Source organism: Notolepis coatsorum (genome assembly GCF_963971535.1).
Source record: "Notolepis coatsorum genome assembly, contig: SCAFFOLD_101, whole genome shotgun sequence".
Classification (NCBI taxonomy): domain Eukaryota; kingdom Metazoa; phylum Chordata; class Actinopteri; order Aulopiformes; family Paralepididae; genus Notolepis; species Notolepis coatsorum.
This window is the reverse complement of record NW_028174323.1, coordinates 173,327-194,693: the sequence shown is the minus strand read 5'-3', so window position 1 is coordinate 194,693 and position 21,367 is coordinate 173,327. Positions and strand designations below refer to the sequence as shown.

Sequence of the window (21,367 nt, the reverse complement as noted above, 5' to 3'; positions counted from 1 at the left end):
TCAAATTTTATTTTCATATTCGAATCCCATGCCCATCGAACGAAGCTTCGAAGTATTGCTGTATTGCTGTGTTGCTGTGTTGTTGTGTTGCTGTGCTGCTACCTGCCACTCCAGCCTCCGCCTGCTTTGATTCCGCTCCGTACTCCGTACTGAGTCTACAGTGCCCTCGTATTGCCTGTAAGCTATGCTCCCAGTGGGGGATGTGTTTGCAGTGCTCCTGCTGTTCCGTTTCACTAGTGTTGGGAAGTAACTAAGTAACTAAAGTGACTTAAGTAAACTTGTACTTAACCAGGGAACTTTGTACTTTTACTCCACTACATTTCAAAGGAAATATTGATACTACATTTATCTGAACCTGTCGGTTGCTTTGGAGCAAAATATTTTGTATAGAAAACATGGCAGAAATCGATGGAAGATTTGAAGCCTGCCACCTTCGAGAGGATGTAATCAGAGCAGTATAACTCAACCTCGTGCCACTTTTAGAGGTCAGTGGTTCGATTTTGAATGGAGGATTTTACATTTACCAGAGTGCTATCTTATCTGGGTGTACTTTTACTTAATTAAAGTAACTATCTACTTCTTCCACCGCTGGCTGTTATGCTGTGTCTTTCTGTACGCTGTTATGCTTCTCTTGCAGCAGGGAGCACCCCTAAGTGTATACTGTACAGCCAAGACTTAACTGCATTGTCATTGCCATTCATGGTGCTAATATTAAACCAATGCTGTGAGCGTTTCCCGACAGAACTGGTTTAATTCATGATCCGACACCAGGCTAGAATTGGCCTTGTGGATGTGCATGTTACTGCTCTGCTCCCATGTTCTGGAGATTTGCAAACAACATCGTTGTTTAGGGGATGCTGTGTCCCATCCATTCATTATACATGAGCCTAGTCGTTAATCGGTCCTAGTTGCTAATCGGTCCTGGCCACTAATCGGTCCTAGTTGCTAATCGGTCCTAGCCGCTAATCGGTCCTAGCCGCTAATCGGTCCTAGCCGCTAATCGGTCCTAGTTGCTAATCGGTCCTAGCCGCTAATCGGTCCTAGTTGCTAATCGGTCCTAGTTGCTAATCGGTCCTACATGCTAATCGGTCGTAGCCGCTAATCGGTCCTAGTTGCTAATTGGTCCTAGCCGCTAATCGGTCCTGGCCGCTAATCAGTCCTACATGCTAATTGATCCTAGTTGCTAATCGGTCCTAGTTGCTAATCGGTCCTACACGCTAATCGGTCCTGGCGGCTAATCGGTCCTAGCCGCTAATCGGTCCTACATGCTAATCTGTCCTAGTTACTAATCTGTCCTAGTTACTAATCTGTCCTAGTTACTAATCGGTCCTAGTTGCTAATCGGTCCTAGCCGCTAATCGGTCCTAGTTGCTAATCGGTCCTAGCCGCTAATCGGTCCTAGTTGCTAATCGGTCCTAGTTGCTAATCGGTCCTAGCCGCTAATCGGTCCTAGCCGCTAAACGGTCCTAGCCGCTAATCGGTCCTAGTTGCTAATCGGTCCTAGCCGCTAATCGGTCCTAGCCGCTAATCGGTCCTAGTTGCTAATCGGTCCTACATGCTAATTGGTCGTAGCCGCTAATCGGTCCTAGTTGCTAATTGGTCCTAGCCGCTAATCGGTCCTGGCCGCTAATCAGTCCTACATGCTAATTGATCCTAGTTGCTAATCGGTCCTAGTTGCTAATCGGTCCTAGTTGCTAATCGGTCCTAGTTGCTAATCGGTCCTACACGCTAATCGGTCCTGGCGGCTAATCGGTCCTAGCCGCTAATCGGTCCTACATGCTAATCTGTCCTAGTTACTAATCTGTCCTAGTTACTAATCGGTCCTAGTTGCTAATCGGTCCTAGCCGCTAATCGGTCCTAGTAGCTAATCGGTCCTACACGCTAATCGGTCCTACATGCTAATCGGTCCTAGTCATTAATCGGTCCTAGCTGCTAATCGGTCCTAGTTGTTAATTGGTCCTACACGCTAATCGGTCCTACACGCTAATCGGTCCTAGTCATTAATCGGTCCTAGCTGCTAATCGGTCCTAGTTGGTAATCGGTCCTAGTTGGTAATCGGTCCTAGTTGCTAATCGGTCCTAGTTGTTAATCGGTCCTAGCTGCTAATCGGTCCTAGTCGTTAATCAGTCCTAGCCGCTAATCTGTCCTACACGCTAATCGGTCCTAGCCGCTAATCTGTCCTAGCCGCTAATCGGTCCTAGTCGTTAATCGGTCCTAGCTGCTAATCGGTCCTAGTTGTTAATCGGTCCTAGCCGCTAATCGGTCCTAGTCGTTAATCAGTCCTAGCCGCTAATCGGTCCTAGCCGCTAATCAGTTGTAGTCATTAATCAATCCTACACGCTAATCGGTCCTACACACTAATCGGTCCTAGTCGCTAATCGGTCCTGGCCGCTAATCGGTCCTAGTTGCTAATCGGTCCTAGTTGCTAATCGGTCCTAGCCGCTAATCGGTCCTAGTTGCTAATCGGTCCTAGCCGCTAATCGGTCCTAGTTGCTAATCGGTCCTATTTGCTAATCGGTCCTAGTTGATAATCGGTCCTGGTCGTTAATTGGTCCTAGCCGCTAATCGGTCCTACACGCTAATCGGTCCTAGCCGCTAACCGGTCCTAGTTGCTAATCGGTCCTAGCTGCTAATCGGTCCTAGCCGCTAACCGGTCCTAGTTGCTAATCGGTCCTAGTTGCTAAACGGTCCTTGTCATTAATCGGTCCTACACGCTAACCGGTCCTAGCCGCTAACCGGTCCTATGATGCTCTCTTCTTCTCGTCCCAGCAGGTTTTGAATGCAGCTGCAGCCTGGGCTTCACCGGAGGCCGCTGTGAGCTGGAGCTGACGCCCTGCGCGCCGAACCCGTGCCAGAACGGAGGCGGCTGTAGACCTTACGGCGGCGCCAGAGGACTCGCGGGACTCATGTAGGAATAACCGCCAATCACGCGTTTGGTTTTTGTGTGCTGATTTGGGATGATGATGATGATGATGATGATGATGATGATGATGATGATGATGATGATGATGATGATGATGATGATGATGATGATGGTTAGAGTACTGATGGTGAAGAGGAGGCTTATTCTCAGTATCAGTGCCACATAGAGAGCACCTGCACTTCCATGTACAGGAATCCGGACGACGAGGAAGTGTCCATGTACTGTTATCTCTGCACCTGTTATCCCCCCACACACACACACACACACACACACACACACACACACACACACACACACACACACACACACACACACACACACACACACACACACACACACACACACACACACACACACACACACACACGCACACACGCACACACACACACACACATTAACACAGTGCACACATTGTGTTGTTACTGTGTGGGCACATTTATGGTTATAATTCAATTCCACATCATTTTCATTTGAACAGCCAATTCTCCAAAATGCCTATAATTACAAGCTCAGTGATTGACTCTGCAGTAGCCGCTCTGGCTATAGAAAACCCCTCTGCGGTTCACCACAACCACCACTGGAGGGCAGCAGAAGGCACGGCACAGATCCATGTCCCAGTGGTTAGTCATCATGTCAAGTCAAGTGTCCCTTTATTAATCCCCTTTGGGAAATTCAAGAGTAAAGACTCCAGTATTCATGCAACATTCATATTGAGATGAACGGTGCAATTGAGTTCAGATTAGGGTCGTGCAGTACTTCAAAACCAAAGTACCACAATACCAAACTCTTATGATAACCTGTCATACCACCAAAGGTTATGACTAGTATTGTAGTATTATCAAAACATTTGATCTACTGTATACAGGTGTGGTGGAGCCAAACTCATCAATTATGTCTTAAATGTATCAATACAGTATACAGTATGCTTTATAGTGAAAACACATACTACAAGTAGGGCTGGGCGATATGGCCTAAATATGATATCACGATATTTTCTGACCTTTCGGCGATACACGATACGCATCACGATGTTTTTCTTTTTTTCCCCAAACAATTCATTATGAGGCTTACCAAGACAGTATTTGAGTTTGCAAGCTAACATTAAAGACAAAATAAAATACCCATGCATTTAGCATTTTTATATTATATATTAGATTTAGATTATTGGATTATTAGATTATATATTGCATATATTTAGCAATGAGATATTATATAATTTAGATATGAAATATGATGAATCGAAAATGGGGGACCCTGATGTAAACAAGACGAAAGTCTTTCGCTGGTCTGCATCCCCTTAACAATTGTATGTATTGAGCTGTACTGTACCCATTCTGCAATATGTTAATAAAGTTTTAAATCAATCAATCAATCAATCAATAAATAGGATTTTAGCATTTTTATGAAACTACTGTATATTTGTATGTCTCTAAATGTTTTGATGAATTGAAAATGGAGGACCCTTATGTAAAAAAGCCGAAAGTCTTTTTCTGGTCTTCATCCTCCAGTCAGTCCACTGTTGTTGTATTGAGCTGTACTGTATTGTACCCATTCTGCAATCGTTAATAACGTTCATTCGTTCAATCATTCAGCCGGCAAAAGAATAATTTTGATTGACAGTCGAGTCTGCCAATTACGTCACACCGCTTGTACCCGCCCTGCTGTTCTTAGCACCAATCGGCAAGCAGCGCTATTATTTTTTTACTTCCTGAATGCCCTCCTTGATTTTAACGAGAGCTCAGCTCAACGACAACAACAACAGCTCACCGCAGCCGACGAGTGATTACTAGCGCACCGCAGCATGACAACGAGGCATAATGATTTTACTGCAACAAATGTTATAATAAAAGCCTTTCCATACATCTGTCTGATTGAAAACTTTATTAACAGACCGCAGAATGGGCACGCACAACTCGGCACGGACTGAGATATGAACAGTAACGCTTGCTATCTATGTCGTCATTGGACGTTGCTATGTTTGGGTAAATACGCTGATGTGTAACTATATAACGTGTAACTATATAATGTTGATGCCACAAAACGAATGCCTTTGTTAATCATACGTACTAACTTTGATGCAGTAGTGTGTGTGTGGGAGCGGCGTTGTTCAAAAGTTTGAACGGGGTGGACCAGATTGACGCGACACAATCCTCTTGGGCAAAACATCACGATATCCACGATACGTTAAAAAAGTGTATCGTTAATGAACTGTACCCGATATTTATATAATATCGTCATATCGCCCAGCCCTAACTACAAGGTACGTGTAGGTTAAATGAGCTTGGGCTGAGGAGAGTGTTTTTCAGTCGCCACCTGGGAGACACTGAGGGAGAGAGGGGGACACTGAGGGAGAGAGGGGGACACTGAGTAGAGAGAGGGGGACACTGAGGGAGAGAAGGGGACACTGAGGGAGAGAGGGGGACACTGAGTAGAGAGAGGGGGACACTGAGGGAGAGAGGGGGACACTGAGTAGAGAGAGGTCGGGTGCTCCTGGCTCTCAAGTAGGTGCCAGATTGAAACTGTGAGATTGAAACCAAAAGGGATTCCTCAACAACACAGGACATTGGCTTGTTTTTATCTCCAAATTCTAAAGGATATGACGTGAACAACAACTTAACGTGCACGGTCACGCCTGCAGAATCCGTAACCCTTTCACTACCACACTACAGAAGGTTAACCCTTTCACAAATAATCTAACTCTATCTCTATCCCTTTCCCTATCCCTAACCGTCTGTAGTGTGGTAGTGAAAGGGTTGACCATCTGTAGTGTGGTAGTGAAAGGGTTGACCTTATGTAGTGTGGTAGTGAAAGGGTTGACCGTCTGTAGTGTGGTGGTGAAAGGGTTGACCTTCTGTAGTTGGTAGTGAAAGGGTTAACCGTATGTAGTGTGGTGGTGAAAGGGTTAACCGTCTGTAGTGTGGTAGTGAAAGGGTTGACCTTCTGCAGTGTGGTGGTGAAAGGGTGGACCTTTACGTAGTGTGGTGGTGAAAGGGTTAACCGTCTGTAGTGGGGTAGTGAAAGGGTTGACCGTCTGTAGTGTGGTGGTGAAAGGGTGGACCTTCCGTAGTGTGATAGTGAAAGGGTTAACCATCCATAGTGTGGTAGTGAAAGGGTTGACCGTCTGTAGTGTGGTAGTGAAAGGGTGGACCTTCCGTAGTGTGGTAGTGAACAGGTTAACCATTTTTTTGTGTGCTAGTGAAATGGTTAACCTTCTGTATTGTCGCAGTGAAATGGTTAACCCGTTGGTAGTAGTATGGTATAGTGAAAGGGTTAAAAACACACAAACAGGAAATGAAAACTGAAACTGTTCTGTCTTGATTCTGCCGGGACCCCCTGTACTATTTCATAACGTCATCACGCCAGTATTTCTGCCCCGGGATCCTCTGGATGTACGGTTCTGTTTACCACCACGGCACGACGCCCGCCTGGCAGCCGCTTAACCTTTTTGATGAAGCAACACAAGCAGCAGCGCAAGGTTTTAACTTCCTACAGGGCTGTGGCAGTGTGTGCCAGCCGGGCAAACGCGTCCCAGCGGTGAGGGCAGGGGGGGCGTGATTGACGGATGCGGCTGAGCGGATTTAGAAAAAATAAAATGGCAGAGCGGTACTACCAGTAATTTATACAAATGGACGTATTGATCTCTTCGTAACGAATCGTTCAAAAAATATACAGTCAACTGGAATATGTTAGTTATTTTTTTTACACATTATTTAGAAATGTAGAAAATCGCTAATTCAACCTGGTACATCCATCTGGTTTCTCTCTCCATCTCTCACTGCTATGCAGAGATGGAACCCAAAAGTTATGAAATTCAAGTTTATCTTTTACTACAATTCTTTTTATTACATAAACCTATACGTCATTATTTTCAAAACTTTAAGACCAATATTACTAATACATGGACAGATTAATAACACAATTAATATCCAAGATGGCAGATGCAATCCAATATGGCTGGCATGACTGTTTTTCGTCTTTGATAAATGCTGTGTTAGGTTTTTGTGTATGCTAAGCATAAATAATACACATAATACAAAATGTTAGTAACACGTTGTGTCCTTTAGTCAAATGTAACTCTGTTGTAACATGTATTATCCTTTAGTAACATGTAGCATCCTTTAGTAACATGAAGTACCCTGTTGTATCATGTAGTACGCTATACTGCCATGTAGTACCATGCAATACCATGTAGTACTACTGTATATGCTTTATTATAGTCTCACCCACTCATTTTCTATTTGACTGACATACTGTATGAATATAAAGAACCTGACTAACATTCGATTAACACTTGTGCTACAAAATAACAACACAAAATGTCAAGAGTTTGGATACCAAAAACCTTTTTATATACAAGCAGCATAAACACTGAAGACATTCGTTATAATTCACATGGTATGCAGAGCGAGCTCCATGGCCCTTCTGATGTAAGCTGCCTGTAAGTATAATGTAAACAGTCGGCACATGGGTGAGTTGCGTCATCATTACGCTGTCGGCAACTGTTTACGCTTGTGAGTGCTAGTGCTGTCCCATTTCGTAGTGCTGCTCTGGAAGGTGACTCCCCATCGAGGGCACTCCGAAACGAGGGGTAGGGCCAAGGGGAGAAATGGGACGCAGCCTTAGTTCTCGGTAAAACACCCGGTAGGTGTTTGTTCTCGGTAAAGCACCCGGTAGGTGTTTGTTCTCGGTAAAGCACCCGGTAAATCAGTGCTTCGATCCGCACGGATCTTCGCTACATGATCCACCGGTCGGTGTGTTTATGATCTGTTCCTAATCTCATATCAGCATATCAGGATATATCTCATATCACTAGGAATAGAAAAGGAAGAGGTCCTCGACTCCTCGTGCGCCGTAGTAAGCTCGCAAATAGAACTCGTTTTTATTTGTATTATAATATTAATAGGACTCGGCTCTGAGGAAGATCTGAGGAAGATCCGTTGGGATCGAAAAGGGGGGAAAAAGGTCTATTTGCAAGCTTAGAGGTGCTATAGATGAACATTTTATGTAGAGTGATCCTGTTTTTTAAATAATACATCCACAGGGCTTTTAGAAAGGTGCGGAATAAGGCGGTCAGGTGGCGTAGCGGAGATTGTGCTCGTCACCAATGCAAGAGGCTGCGGTCTCGACTCCCGGAGAGTCAGCATTGCCTTGGCTTGGGCTGATCGCTATACTAACTCGTTTGGCTGAGTTAGGGGGAGGAGCCGTGGGTGGGTCCTGGGCGTTGTGGACAGCGACCCCTACAGTTCGGTCGGACCTTCCACACGTTACATTCTCCCGGTGAGAATCTGCGCTGCCAGGCTGGCTGCCGGCTGGCTGCACATGTGTCGGAGGAAAGCATGTGACAGTCTCCGCCCTCCCGGACCAACAGTAGGGAGGGGGTGCGCAACAACCAGGAAAGGGGTTGGGAATTGGCATAACGACTAACAGTGGGATGGGAGAAAAATTGAAAAAAAGGAGGGGGAAAAAGATTAAAAAATAAATAAAAAAAAGTCGCGGAATAAGGAAGTATTTCCCCCCACCCCCCTCCCCCAAACAATTATTGATGAATTGATGTATCATCGAAAACATTTTGGCGCGTCCAAAATGAATGTTGTTTACATGTTGCGCACCTCATGTATCCCCTCCCTACTTCCCATTTCCCCCACATGGAAATGCACCTGATTGGATAATTTGGCACGCTGGTGCTCCAGTGCGACATCTAGTGGCTGAACGGTATCTATGGCACCTTTTAAAACGGCGCACGGGACCTTCTCCCCTTCTCTCTCGCTCTGACCCGCCTGTTGAAACACAAAGTCTTGTGTTCAAGTGTGCAGAGGTATTGTCCTCCTCATGGTTGATGAGACGCTAGGACATTAGCGCGCTTAAAAAGAGAAAACGAAAGAAATAAAATAAAATAAAGTGTCTTCAACTTCAAACTTCAAATTACTTTATTTTCCTTTCGGAACTTCATTTGTGCAGTGGTTAAAATACAAACATACAGTCACAATACATAGACACTCACCACTATAAAAAAAAAACACCAGCTTCGTTAAAACTACAGTAAAAAGACCACTATGTAAAAAAACACCAACTACATTAAGACTACAGTACTTAAAGCATGATATATTAAAATCCATGTGGAGCAGTTCTATGTATATATAAATAATAAATAATAGTAGCACAGGTGATATATGTCCATCAGGTGGAAGGGGGAGTCTATTTTAAGTAGTCCAAAGTCCTGGGGGGGGGGGGGGGGGGGGGGCAGTCCGGTGTTCAGCAGTCTGATGGAGGTTGGCACGAAGCTACCTAAGCCCCTTTTGTTCAACGATGAAGCTCTGTATCGACGGCCTGAGGGCATTAGTTTGTAATGGGTGTGGAGGGTGTGTGTGTGTTGTCCTCAACTATTTGGGAGGCCTTTTTAACTGTCCGTTTCTTGTGGATGCTGCTGAGTGTGGCTTCTGGTCCTTCCCAATGATCTTGCCGCTGATCTTAATAACGACCCTGTTGAGAGGTTTCCGGTTGATGGCACGCATCACTCCAAACCATGTAATGTCTATTCATCAACCTGACCCGGATGGCATCATCCTCCTCTCCCTTCATCACGGAAAACAGCGCGTGGATGTTTTTGTCCCGGCTAACATTCACAGTCAGGAAGAAGAAGAAGAAGAAGAAGAAGAAGAAGAAGAAGAAGAAGAAGAAGAAGAAGAAGAAGAAGAAGAAGAAGAAGAAGAAGAAGAAGAAGAAGAAGAAGAAGAAGAAGAAGAAGAAGAAGAAGAAGAAGAGAGCACTGAGCACTCACACCATAGATATCTATATAGAACACTAGATAGCTTAAGGCGGAGTCACCAGCGTCACTGAACCGCCGCCATCTTGCCCCAGTCAGCCTTGAGTGAGAGTGAGTGAGCTGCACAGACAAAAATACTCATAACTCGCTGAAATATTGACGGATTTACAAACGGGTTGGTTTGCTATAAACATCAAAGATGTAGTTATGATACTGCATACTTATAAAAAAAATTAAAGATGTTTTTTTTTTACAAACCGCTTGAATCATAGCCAGGTTAATAATGCTTGTAATAAACCAAACCGTTTGTAAATCCGTCAATATTTCAGCGAGTTATGAGTATTTTTGTCTGTGCAGCTCACTCACTCTCACTCAAGGCTGACTCTCCCAAGATGGCGGCGGTTCAGTGACGTCGCTCTCCATTGGCCGGCAGCGCGGGCAAGCTATAGTGTTCTATATATATCTATGTCCCCACCTCCCCCTCCGCGGGGGCCTCCCTCCAGGCGTACGGTTGTAAATCCCAGGTGAATCTGGAAGTGAGTTGGAAGTGCACCCCATTAGGAGAGTAAGTGAAGGCAAGACGGCGATGCCTTTCTTCAGGCGCACAGCGGGATGTGACGTTTGAAAAATGAAATAGAAGCCCTGTGAATGGAGTATTAATGTATGTCTGTGTGTGTGTGTGTGTGTGTGTGTGTGTGTGTGTGTGTGTGTGTGTGTGTGCGTGTGTATGTGTGTGTGCATGCACGTCTGTGTGTGTGTGTGTATCCTTTAACAGGATAACAAGTGTCACTCAACAGAGCAGCCAAAAGTGTGGTTTTGAAATGTAATTATCTGTTCTCACACGGTGTCTCACCCCCCCCCCCCCCCCCCTCTCTTTTTGACATCACTTATCCCCCTCTTGTCTCTCTGCCCCCCCCCCCCCCCCCCCCTCTTCCTCGTCTCCGGGGGCAGCAGGTGTGTGGAGGAGGGTGTAAAGGAGTGCGGAGGGGGGGCGTGCGAGGACGGAGGGGAGTGCCTGGACGTGGGCGTGGCTGTGGCCGGCTCGGCCTTCTCCTGTAACTGTTCGGAGGGCTACGAGGGGCGGCTCTGCGGGGATCGAACCCCCGGCGGCGACACACAGGTGCAGTATTAGCCAGGCCACGTGCACAACGCCTTCATTTAAAACCTTAGTGCACACTAAAAACACGTCCCAAGCTGTCAAGGAGGAAGTACAACTGACGAGGTGCTGTGAGTGGTATTTTGTTGTTAAAATAAGTGGTCTACGTGTTAAAATAATAGCTCTACATTCTGACATTCTGATATAGAGTGTCTGGTCAGTAACATGGGTCTCCCAGTCCCTCCATTCTGCAGTAAACAGCCATCACTGATATAGAGTGTCTGGTCAGTAACATGGGTCTCTCAGTCCCTCCACTCTGCAGTAAACAGCCATCACTGATATAGAGTGTCTGGTCAGTAACATGGGTCTCCCAGTCCCTCCACTCTGCAGTAAACAGCCATCACTGATATAGAGTGTCTGGTCAGTAACATGGGTCTCCCAGTCCCTCCACTCTGCAGTAAACAGCCATCACTGATATAGAGTGTCTGGTCAGTAACATGGGTCTCCCAGTCCCTCCACTCTGCAGTAAACAGCCATCACTGATATAGTGTCTGGTCAGTAACATGGGTCTCTCAGTCCCTCCACTCTGCAGTAAACAGCCATCACTGATATAGAGTGTCTGGTCAGTAACATGGGTCTCCCAGTCCCTCCACTCTGCAGTAAACAGCCATCACTGATACAGAGTGTCTGGTCAGTAACATGGGTCTCCCAGTCCCTCCACTCTGCAGTAAACAGCCATCACTGATATATAGTGTCTGGTCAGTAACATGGGTCTCCCAGTCCCTCCACTCTGCAGTAAACAGTCATCACTGATATAGAGTGTCTGGTCAGTAACATGGGTCTCCCAGTCCCTCCGCTCTGCAGTAAACAGCCATCACTGATATAGAGTGTCTGGTCAGTAACATGGGTCTCCCAGTCCCTCCACTCTGCAGTAAACAGCCATCACTGATACAGAGTGTCTGGTCAGTAACATGGGTCTCCCAGTCCCTCCACTCTGCAGTAAACAGCCATCACTGATATAGAGTGTCTGGTCAGTAACATGGGTCTCTCAGTCCCTCCTGCTCTGCAGTAAACAGTCATCACTGATACAGTGTCTGGTCAGTAACATGGGTCTCCCAGTCCCTCCTGCTCTGCAGTAAACAGTCATCACTGATATAGAGTGTCTGGTCAGTAACATGGGTCTCCCAGTCCCTCCGCTCTGCAGTAAACTGTCATCACTGATATAGAGTGTCTGGTCAGTAACATGGGTCTCCCAGTCCCTCCACTCTACAGTAAACAGCCATCACTGATATAGAGTGTCTGGTCAGTAACATGGGTCTCTCAGTCCCTCCACTCTGCAGTAAACAGCCATCACTGATATAGAGTGTCTGGTCAGTAACATGGGTCTCCCAGTCCCTCCACTCTACAGTAAACAGCCATCACTGATATAGAGTGTCTGGTCAGTAACATGGGTCTCTCAGTCCCTCCACTCTGCAGTAAACAGCCATCACTGATATAGAGTGTCTGGTCAGTAACATGGGTCTCCCAGTCCCTCCACTCTGCAGTAAACAGCCATCACTGATACAGAGTGTCTGGTCAGTAACATGGGTCTCCCAGTCCCTCCACTCTGCAGTAAACAGCCATCACTGATATATAGTGTCTGGTCAGTAACATGGGTCTCCCAGTCCCTCCACTCTGCAGTAAACAGTCATCACTGATATAGAGTGTCTGGTCAGTAACATGGGTCTCCCAGTCCCTCCGCTCTGCAGTAAACAGCCATCACTGATATAGAGTGTCTGGTCAGTAACATGGGTCTCCCAGTCCCTCCACTCTGCAGTAAACAGCCATCACTGATACAGAGTGTCTGGTCAGTAACATGGGTCTCCCAGTCCCTCCACTCTGCAGTAAACAGCCATCACTGATATAGAGTGTCTGGTCAGTAACATGGGTCTCTCAGTCCCTCCTGCTCTGCAGTAAACAGTCATCACTGATACAGTGTCTGGTCAGTAACATGGGTCTCCCAGTCCCTCCTGCTCTGCAGTAAACAGTCATCACTGATATAGAGTGTCTGGTCAGTAACATGGGTCTCCCAGTCCCTCCACTCTGCAGTAAACAGTCATCACTGATATAGAGTGTCTGGTCAGTAACATGGGTCTCCCAGTCCCTCCACTCTACAGTAAACAGCCATCACTGATATAGAGTGTCTGGTCAGTAACATGGGTCTCTCAGTCCCTCCACTCTGCAGTAAACAGCCATCACTGATATAGAGTGTCTGGTCAGTAACATGGGTCTCCCAGTCCCTCCACTCTACAGTAAACAGCCATCACTGATATAGAGTGTCTGGTCAGTAACATGGGTCTCTCAGTCCCTCCACTCTGCAGTAAACAGTCATCACTGATACAGAGTGTCTGGTCAGTAACATGGGTCTCTCAGTCCCTCCACTCTGCAGTAAACAGCCATCACTGATATAGAGTGTCTGGTCAGTAACATGGGTCTCCCAGTCCCTCCGCTCTGCAGTAAACAGCCATCACTGATATAGAGTGTCTGGTCAGTAACATGGGTCTCTCAGTCCCTCCTGCTCTGCAGTAAACAGCCATCACTGATATAGAGTGTCTGGTCAGTAACATGGGTCTCCCAGTCCCTCCACTCTGCAGTAAACAGACATCACTGATACAGAGTGTCTGGTCAGTAACATGGGTCTCCCAGTCCCTCCGCTCTGCAGTAAACAGCCATCACTGATATAGAGTGTCTGGTCAGTAACATGGGTCTCCCAGTCTCTCCACTCTGCAGTAAACAGCCATCACTGATATAGTGTCTGGTCAGTAACATGGGTCTCTCAGTCCCTCCGCTCTGCAGTAAACAGCCATCACTGATATAGAGTGTCTGGTCAGTAACATGGGTCTCCCAGTCCCTCCACTCTGCAGTAAACAGACATCACTGATACAGAGTGTCTGCTCAGTAACATGGGTCTCCCAGTCTCTCCACTCTACAGTAAACAGTCATCACTGATACAGAGTGTCTGGTCAGTAACATGGGTCTCCCAGTCCCTCCTGCTCTGCAGTAAACAGCCATCACTGATATAGAGTGTCTGGTCAGTAACATGGGTCTCCCAGTCCCTCCACTCTGCAGTAAACAGTCATCACTGATACAGAGTGTCTGGTCAGTAACATGGGTCTCCCAGTCCCTCCACTCTGCAGTAAACAGCCATCACTGATATAGAGTGTCTGGTCAGTAACATGGGTCTCTCCCAGTCCCTCCTGCTCTGCAGTAAACAGCCATCACTGATATAGAGTGTCTGGTCAGTAACATGGGTCTCCCAGTCCCTCCACTCTGCAGTAAACAACATCCATCACTGATATAGAGTGTCTGGTCAGTAACATGGGTCTCCCAGTCCCTCCTGCTCTGCAGTAAACAGCCATCACTGATATAGAGTGTCTGGTCAGTAACATGGGTCTCCCAGTCCCTCCACTCTGCAGTAAACAGCCATCACTGATATAGAGTGTCTGGTCAGTAACATGGGTCTCTCCCAGTCCATCCTGCTCTGCAGTAAACAGCCATCACTGATATAGAGTGTCTGGTCAGTAACATGGGTCTCCCAGTCCCTCCACTCTGCAGTAAACAACATCCATCACTGATATAGAGTGTCTGGTCAGTAACATGGGTCTCCCAGTCCCTCCACTCTGCAGTAAACAACATCCATCACTGATATAGAGTGTCTGGTCAGTAACATGGGTCTCCCAGTCTCTCCACTCTGCAGTAAACAGCCATCACTGATATAGAGTGTCTGGTCAGTAACATGGGTCTCCCAGTCCCCCCTTTATGGAGACCCATGTTACTGACCAGACACTCTATATCAGTGATGGCTGTTTACTGCAGAGTGGAGAGACTGGGAGACCCATGTTACTGACCAGACACTCTATATCAGTGATGGCTGTTTACTGCAGAGTGGAGGGACTGGGAGACCCATGTTACTGACCAGACACTCTATATCAGTGATGGCTGTTTACTGCAGAGCGGAGGGACTGGGAGACCCATGTTACTGACCAGACACTGCTGAGAGACGACAGCCCCCCCCCCCCCCCAGCTACCTCCATCACCAGATTCTGGGAAAACAACAAGCAAGCAGACCTCGGACTACGGGGTGTGGAGTACTGCTGTAAAGGCGTTATAGGAGGCTTGTTTGGTTTGATTCGGCAGCATATTTGCAATGTTGAGGGTCTTAGGGACATAATTGAAAGGGATTTTTGTTATATTTTGGGTGAATGGTAAATGGACTGCAGAATTCTTATTGTATGTACTATGTATGTAAATGAAAAAAAGAAAAGAAACGTAAGTCTTCAGGGGGAGGGCCCGACGAGCCTAGTGCTTCTCCCTTCAGCCCTTTTCGGACAATTGGACAATGCTGCAATGGCAGCTGGTAAAACTTTGACGATTTATGGAATGACCGTTGTTATGTGTCCAAAGCCTGAAATAAAAAATAACTGAACTGAACTGAACTGAACTGCAGAATTTCTTGAAAGGCCCTCTCTTGTGGTGCTGGTTGAAAGGTACTCTTGTAGCCATGACACTGATTTCACCCATCATCAGAACATCTCACCCTCCTCTGCTGGGGCAGCTATCCGCCCCTGTCGTCTCTCAGTCGAGCTGGGGGGCCCATGCAGCCCAGGCCTGTCCGGTGTCAGACCCCCCCCCCGGGTCCATCAGTCACCGGCACGCGCCGCATAGTGCAAGCTGTGAACAAGGGGGGGGGGAATCTTACAGGGGGAGTTTCTTTAGGATGCTCTCCGCATCGCCGGTCTTGACACCCGTCAGAGCGTGCGTACGTGCGCGTAGAAGCGACGCTGTGTCCGGCGGCGCGTGGCTCCTCCCTCGTGTGATTTATGTCCCGGACACCCCCGTGTTGTTCACACAGTCAACTGACGAGGTGCTGTGAGTGGTATTTTGTTGTTAAAATAAGTGGTCTACGTGTTAAAATAATAGCTCTACATTCTGACATTCTGATATAGAGTGTCTGGTCAGTAACATGGGTCTCCCAGTCCCTCCATTCTGCAGTAAACAGCCATCACTGATATAGAGTGTCTGGTCAGTAACATGGGTCTCTCAGTCCCTCCACTCTGCAGTAAACAGCCATCACTGATATAGAGTGTCTGGTCAGTAACATGGGTCTCCCAGTCCCTCCACTCTGCAGTAAACAGCCATCACTGATATAGAGTGTCTGGTCAGTAACATGGGTCTCCCAGTCCCTCCACTCTGCAGTAAACAGCCATCACTGATATAGAGTGTCTGGTCAGTAACATGGGTCTCCCAGTCCCTCCACTCTGCAGTAAACAGCCATCACTGATATAGAGTGTCTGGTCAGTAACATGGGTCTCTCAGTCCCTCCACTCTGCAGTAAACAGCCATCACTGATATAGAGTGTCTGGTCAGTAACATGGGTCTCCCAGTCCCCCCACTCTGCAGTAAACAGCCATCACTGATACAGAGTGTCTGGTCAGTAACATGGGTCTCCCAGTCCCTCCACTCTGCAGTAAACAGCCATCACTGATATATAGTGTCTGGTCAGTAACATGGGTCTCCCAGTCCCTCCACTCTGCAGTAAACAGTCATCACTGATATAGAGTGTCTGGTCAGTAACATGGGTCTCCCAGTCCCTCCGCTCTGCAGTAAACAGCCATCACTGATATAGAGTGTCTGGTCAGTAACATGGGTCTCCCAGTCCCTCCACTCTGCAGTAAACAGCCATCACTGATACAGAGTGTCTGGTCAGTAACATGGGTCTCCCAGTCCCTCCACTCTGCAGTAAACAGCCATCACTGATATAGAGTGTCTGGTCAGTAACATGGGTCTCTCAGTCCCTCCTGCTCTGCAGTAAACAGTCATCACTGATACAGTGTCTGGTCAGTAACATGGGTCTCCCAGTCCCTCCTGCTCTGCAGTAAACAGTCATCACTGATATAGAGTGTCTGGTCAGTAACATGGGTCTCCCAGTCCCTCCGCTCTGCAGTAAACTGTCATCACTGATATAGAGTGTCTGGTCAGTAACATGGGTCTCCCAGTCCCTCCACTCTACAGTAAACAGCCATCACTGATATAGAGTGTCTGGTCAGTAACATGGGTCTCTCAGTCCCTCCACTCTGCAGTAAACAGCCATCACTGATATAGAGTGTCTGGTCAGTAACATGGGTCTCCCAGTCCCTCCACTCTACAGTAAACAGCCATCACTGATATAGAGTGTCTGGTCAGTAACATGGGTCTCTCAGTCCCTCCACTCTGCAGTAAACAGCCATCACTGATATAGAGTGTCTGGTCAGTAACATGGGTCTCCCAGTCCCTCCACTCTGCAGTAAACAGCCATCACTGATACAGAGTGTCTGGTCAGTAACATGGGTCTCCCAGTCCCTCCACTCTGCAGTAAACAGCCATCACTGATATATAGTGTCTGGTCAGTAACATGGGTCTCCCAGTCCCTCCACTCTGCAGTAAACAGTCATCACTGATATAGAGTGTCTGGTCAGTAACATGGGTCTCCCAGTCCCTCCGCTCTGCAGTAAACAGCCATCACTGATATAGAGTGTCTGGTCAGTAACATGGGTCTCCCAGTCCCTCCACTCTGCAGTAAACAGCCATCACTGATACAGAGTGTCTGGTCAGTAACATGGGTCTCCCAGTCCCTCCACTCTGCAGTAAACAGCCATCACTGATATAGAGTGTCTGGTCAGTAACATGGGTCTCTCAGTCCCTCCTGCTCTGCAGTAAACAGTCATCACTGATACAGTGTCTGGTCAGTAACATGGGTCTCCCAGTCCCTCCTGCTCTGCAGTAAACAGTCATCACTGATATAGAGTGTCTGGTCAGTAACATGGGTCTCCCAGTCCCTCCACTCTGCAGTAAACAGTCATCACTGATATAGAGTGTCTGGTCAGTAACATGGGTCTCCCAGTCCCTCCACTCTACAGTAAACAGCCATCACTGATATAGAGTGTCTGGTCAGTAACATGGGTCTCTCAGTCCCTCCACTCTGCAGTAAACAGCCATCACTGATATAGAGTGTCTGGTCAGTAACATGGGTCTCCCAGTCCCTCCACTCTACAGTAAACAGCCATCACTGATATAGAGTGTCTGGTCAGTAACATGGGTCTCTCAGTCCCTCCACTCTGCAGTAAACAGTCATCACTGATACAGAGTGTCTGGTCAGTAACATGGGTCTCTCAGTCCCTCCACTCTGCAGTAAACAGCCATCACTGATATAGAGTGTCTGGTCAGTAACATGGGTCTCCCAGTCCCTCCGCTCTGCAGTAAACAGCCATCACTGATATAGAGTGTCTGGTCAGTAACATGGGTCTCTCAGTCCCTCCTGCTCTGCAGTAAACAGCCATCACTGATATAGAGTGTCTGGTCAGTAACATGGGTCTCCCAGTCCCTCCACTCTGCAGTAAACAGACATCACTGATACAGAGTGTCTGGTCAGTAACATGGGTCTCCCAGTCCCTCCGCTCTGCAGTAAACAGCCATCACTGATATAGAGTGTCTGGTCAGTAACATGGGTCTCCCAGTCTCTCCACTCTGCAGTAAACAGCCATCACTGATATAGTGTCTGGTCAGTAACATGGGTCTCTCAGTCCCTCCGCTCTGCAGTAAACAGCCATCACTGATATAGAGTGTCTGGTCAGTAACATGGGTCTCCCAGTCCCTCCACTCTGCAGTAAACAGACATCACTGATACAGAGTGTCTGCTCAGTAACATGGGTCTCCCAGTCTCTCCACTCTACAGTAAACAGTCATCACTGATACAGAGTGTCTGGTCAGTAACATGGGTCTCCCAGTCCCTCCTGCTCTGCAGTAAACAGCCATCACTGATATAGAGTGTCTGGTCAGTAACATGGGTCTCCCAGTCCCTCCACTCTGCAGTAAACAGTCATCACTGATACAGAGTGTCTGGTCAGTAACATGGGTCTCCCAGTCCCTCCACTCTGCAGTAAACAGCCATCACTGATATAGAGTGTCTGGTCAGTAACATGGGTCTCTCCCAGTCCCTCCTGCTCTGCAGTAAACAGCCATCACTGATATAGAGTGTCTGGTCAGTAACATGGGTCTCCCAGTCCCTCCACTCTGCAGTAAACAACATCCATCACTGATATAGAGTGTCTGGTCAGTAACATGGGTCTCCCAGTCCCTCCTGCTCTGCAGTAAACAGCCATCACTGATATAGAGTGTCTGGTCAGTAACATGGGTCTCCCAGTCCCTCCACTCTGCAGTAAACAGCCATCACTGATATAGAGTGTCTGGTCAGTAACATGGGTCTCTCCCAGTCCATCCTGCTCTGCAGTAAACAGCCATCACTGATATAGAGTGTCTGGTCAGTAACATGGGTCTCCCAGTCCCTCCACTCTGCAGTAAACAACATCCATCACTGATATAGAGTGTCTGGTCAGTAACATGGGTCTCCCAGTCCCTCCACTCTGCAGTAAACAACATCCATCACTGATATAGAGTGTCTGGTCAGTAACATGGGTCTCCCAGTCTCTCCACTCTGCAGTAAACAGCCATCACTGATATAGAGTGTCTGGTCAGTAACATGGGTCTCCCAGTCCCCCCTTTATGGAGACCCATGTTACTGACCAGACACTCTATATCAGTGATGGCTGTTTACTGCAGAGCAGGAGAGACTGGGAGACCCATGTTACTGACCAGACACTATATCAGTGATGGCTGTTTACTGCAGAGCGGAGGGACTGGGAGACCCATGTTACTGACCAGACACTCTATATCAGTGATGGCTGTTTACTGCAGAGTGGAGGGACTGGGAGACCCATGTTACTGACCAGACACTCTATATCAGTGATGGCTGTTTACTGCAGAGCGGAGGGACTGGGAGACCCATGTTACTGACCAGACACTGCTGAGAGACGACAGCCCCCCCCCCCCCCCAGCTACCTCCATCACCAGATTCTGGGAAAACAACAAGCAAGCAGACCTCGGACTACGGGGTGTGGAGTACTGCTGTAAAGGCGTTATAGGAGGCTTGTTTGGTTTGATTCGGCAGCATATTTGCAATGTTGAGGGTCTTAGGGACATAATTGAAAGGGATTTTTGTTATATTTTGGGTGAATGGTAAATGGACTGCAGAATTCTTATTGTATGTACTATGTATGTAAATGAAAAAAAGAAAAGAAACGTAAGTCTTCAGGGGGAGGGCCCGACGAGCCTAGTGCTTCTCCCTTCAGCCCTTTTCGGACAATTGGACAATGCTGCAATGGCAGCTGGTAAAACTTTGACGATTTATGGAATGACCGTTGTTATGTGTCCAAAGCCTGAAATAAAAAATAACTGAACTGAACTGAACTGAACTGCAGAATTTCTTGAAAGGCCCTCTCTTGTGGTGCTGGTTGAAAGGTACTCTTGTAGCCATGACACTGATTTCACCCATCATCAGAACATCTCACCCTCCTCTGCTGGGGCAGCTATCCGCCCCTGTCGTCTCTCAGTCGAGCTGGGGGGCCCATGCAGCCCAGGCCTGTCCGGTGTCAGACCCCCCCCCCGGGTCCATCAGTCACCGGCACGCGCCGCATAGTGCAAGCTGTGAACAAGGGGGGGGGGGAATCTTACAGGGGGAGTTTCTTTAGGATGCTCTCCGCATCGCCGGTCTTGACACCCGTCAGAGCGTGCGTACGTGCGCGTAGAAGCGACGCTGTGTCCGGCGGCGCGTGGCTCCTCCCTCGTGTGATTTATGTCCCGGACACCCCCGTGTTGTTCACACAGTCAGCGACGGGGGGCCGGTCCTATACAGCAGTGGTTCCCAAAGTCGGGGTCGCGACCCAAAGGTGGGCCGCGAGCAGCCACGGGAGGGCCGCGAGATGATTTCCAAAAATAAAAAATTAAATAAAAAATGCAATTTTTTTTTGTCAGGCCACTGAACTTAGAAGCAGGCCAGGACAGTGTTTCTAGTTGTATTCTAAAATTCTATTCTATTGTATTCTAAAATGTGACTATATGGTTTTATATTAACTTAATAAATAAACAAAAACAAAAAATCTACTTATTTCAACGAACATTTCAAACTAAATAACAGATTATGCACATAAAACGCTGAAAACAACCAAAGCAACAATAGTATTTAAAAAAAAAAAAAAAAAAAAAAGCCTGACGATGTGCTCTCTGACGCCTTATTTTCTGGGTCCCGGCCTGAAAAGTTTGGGAACCCCTGCTCTACAGTACGTGCAACAGCGCTTTAAAGGCATACTTCCTGTCCTTCTGCTGCTGCTCCAGTCGTGCTCCTCGCGTTTCGCAAAAAGGCGTCGCAGAGCATGTTTAGAAGACGGACACCTCGTCAAGCCACTTCCCCCCCGTGATACGCAGGACGTGCCTCCATGCCTCTGGGCCGCGGAACGTGCATCGATCCCATGAACTTCCACAGTAGATCGACCTTATTGCTTTTCTGTGCATTTATTATTGTTATCTGTCTTAAATACTTCGAAGCTTCGAAGCTTCGTTCGATGGCCGTGGGATTCGAATGGGAAAATGAATTTTGAATACACGCAATGCTGTTTGTTATTTAAGACGAGGTCGGACTCGGCACTGACAGATCTGTGTTCATTGTGCTGCTTTTA

The 21,367-nt window shown here is 47.4% G+C and overlaps 1 protein-coding gene across 1 annotated transcript in view; it reads left to right on the top strand.

Moving 5' to 3' along the window:
* The window catches only part of LOC311247581 (protocadherin Fat 3-like), a gene marked incomplete at both ends in the record, with an annotated part of 404,408 nt that overhangs the window by 329,912 nt on the left and 53,129 nt on the right, over positions 1-21,367 (top strand). The window contains 2 exon segments of the mRNA XM_084338612.1: positions 2,772-2,907; positions 10,637-10,805. Of these exon segments, the coding sequence (XP_084194738.1) occupies positions 2,772-2,907; positions 10,637-10,805 (305 nt within the window).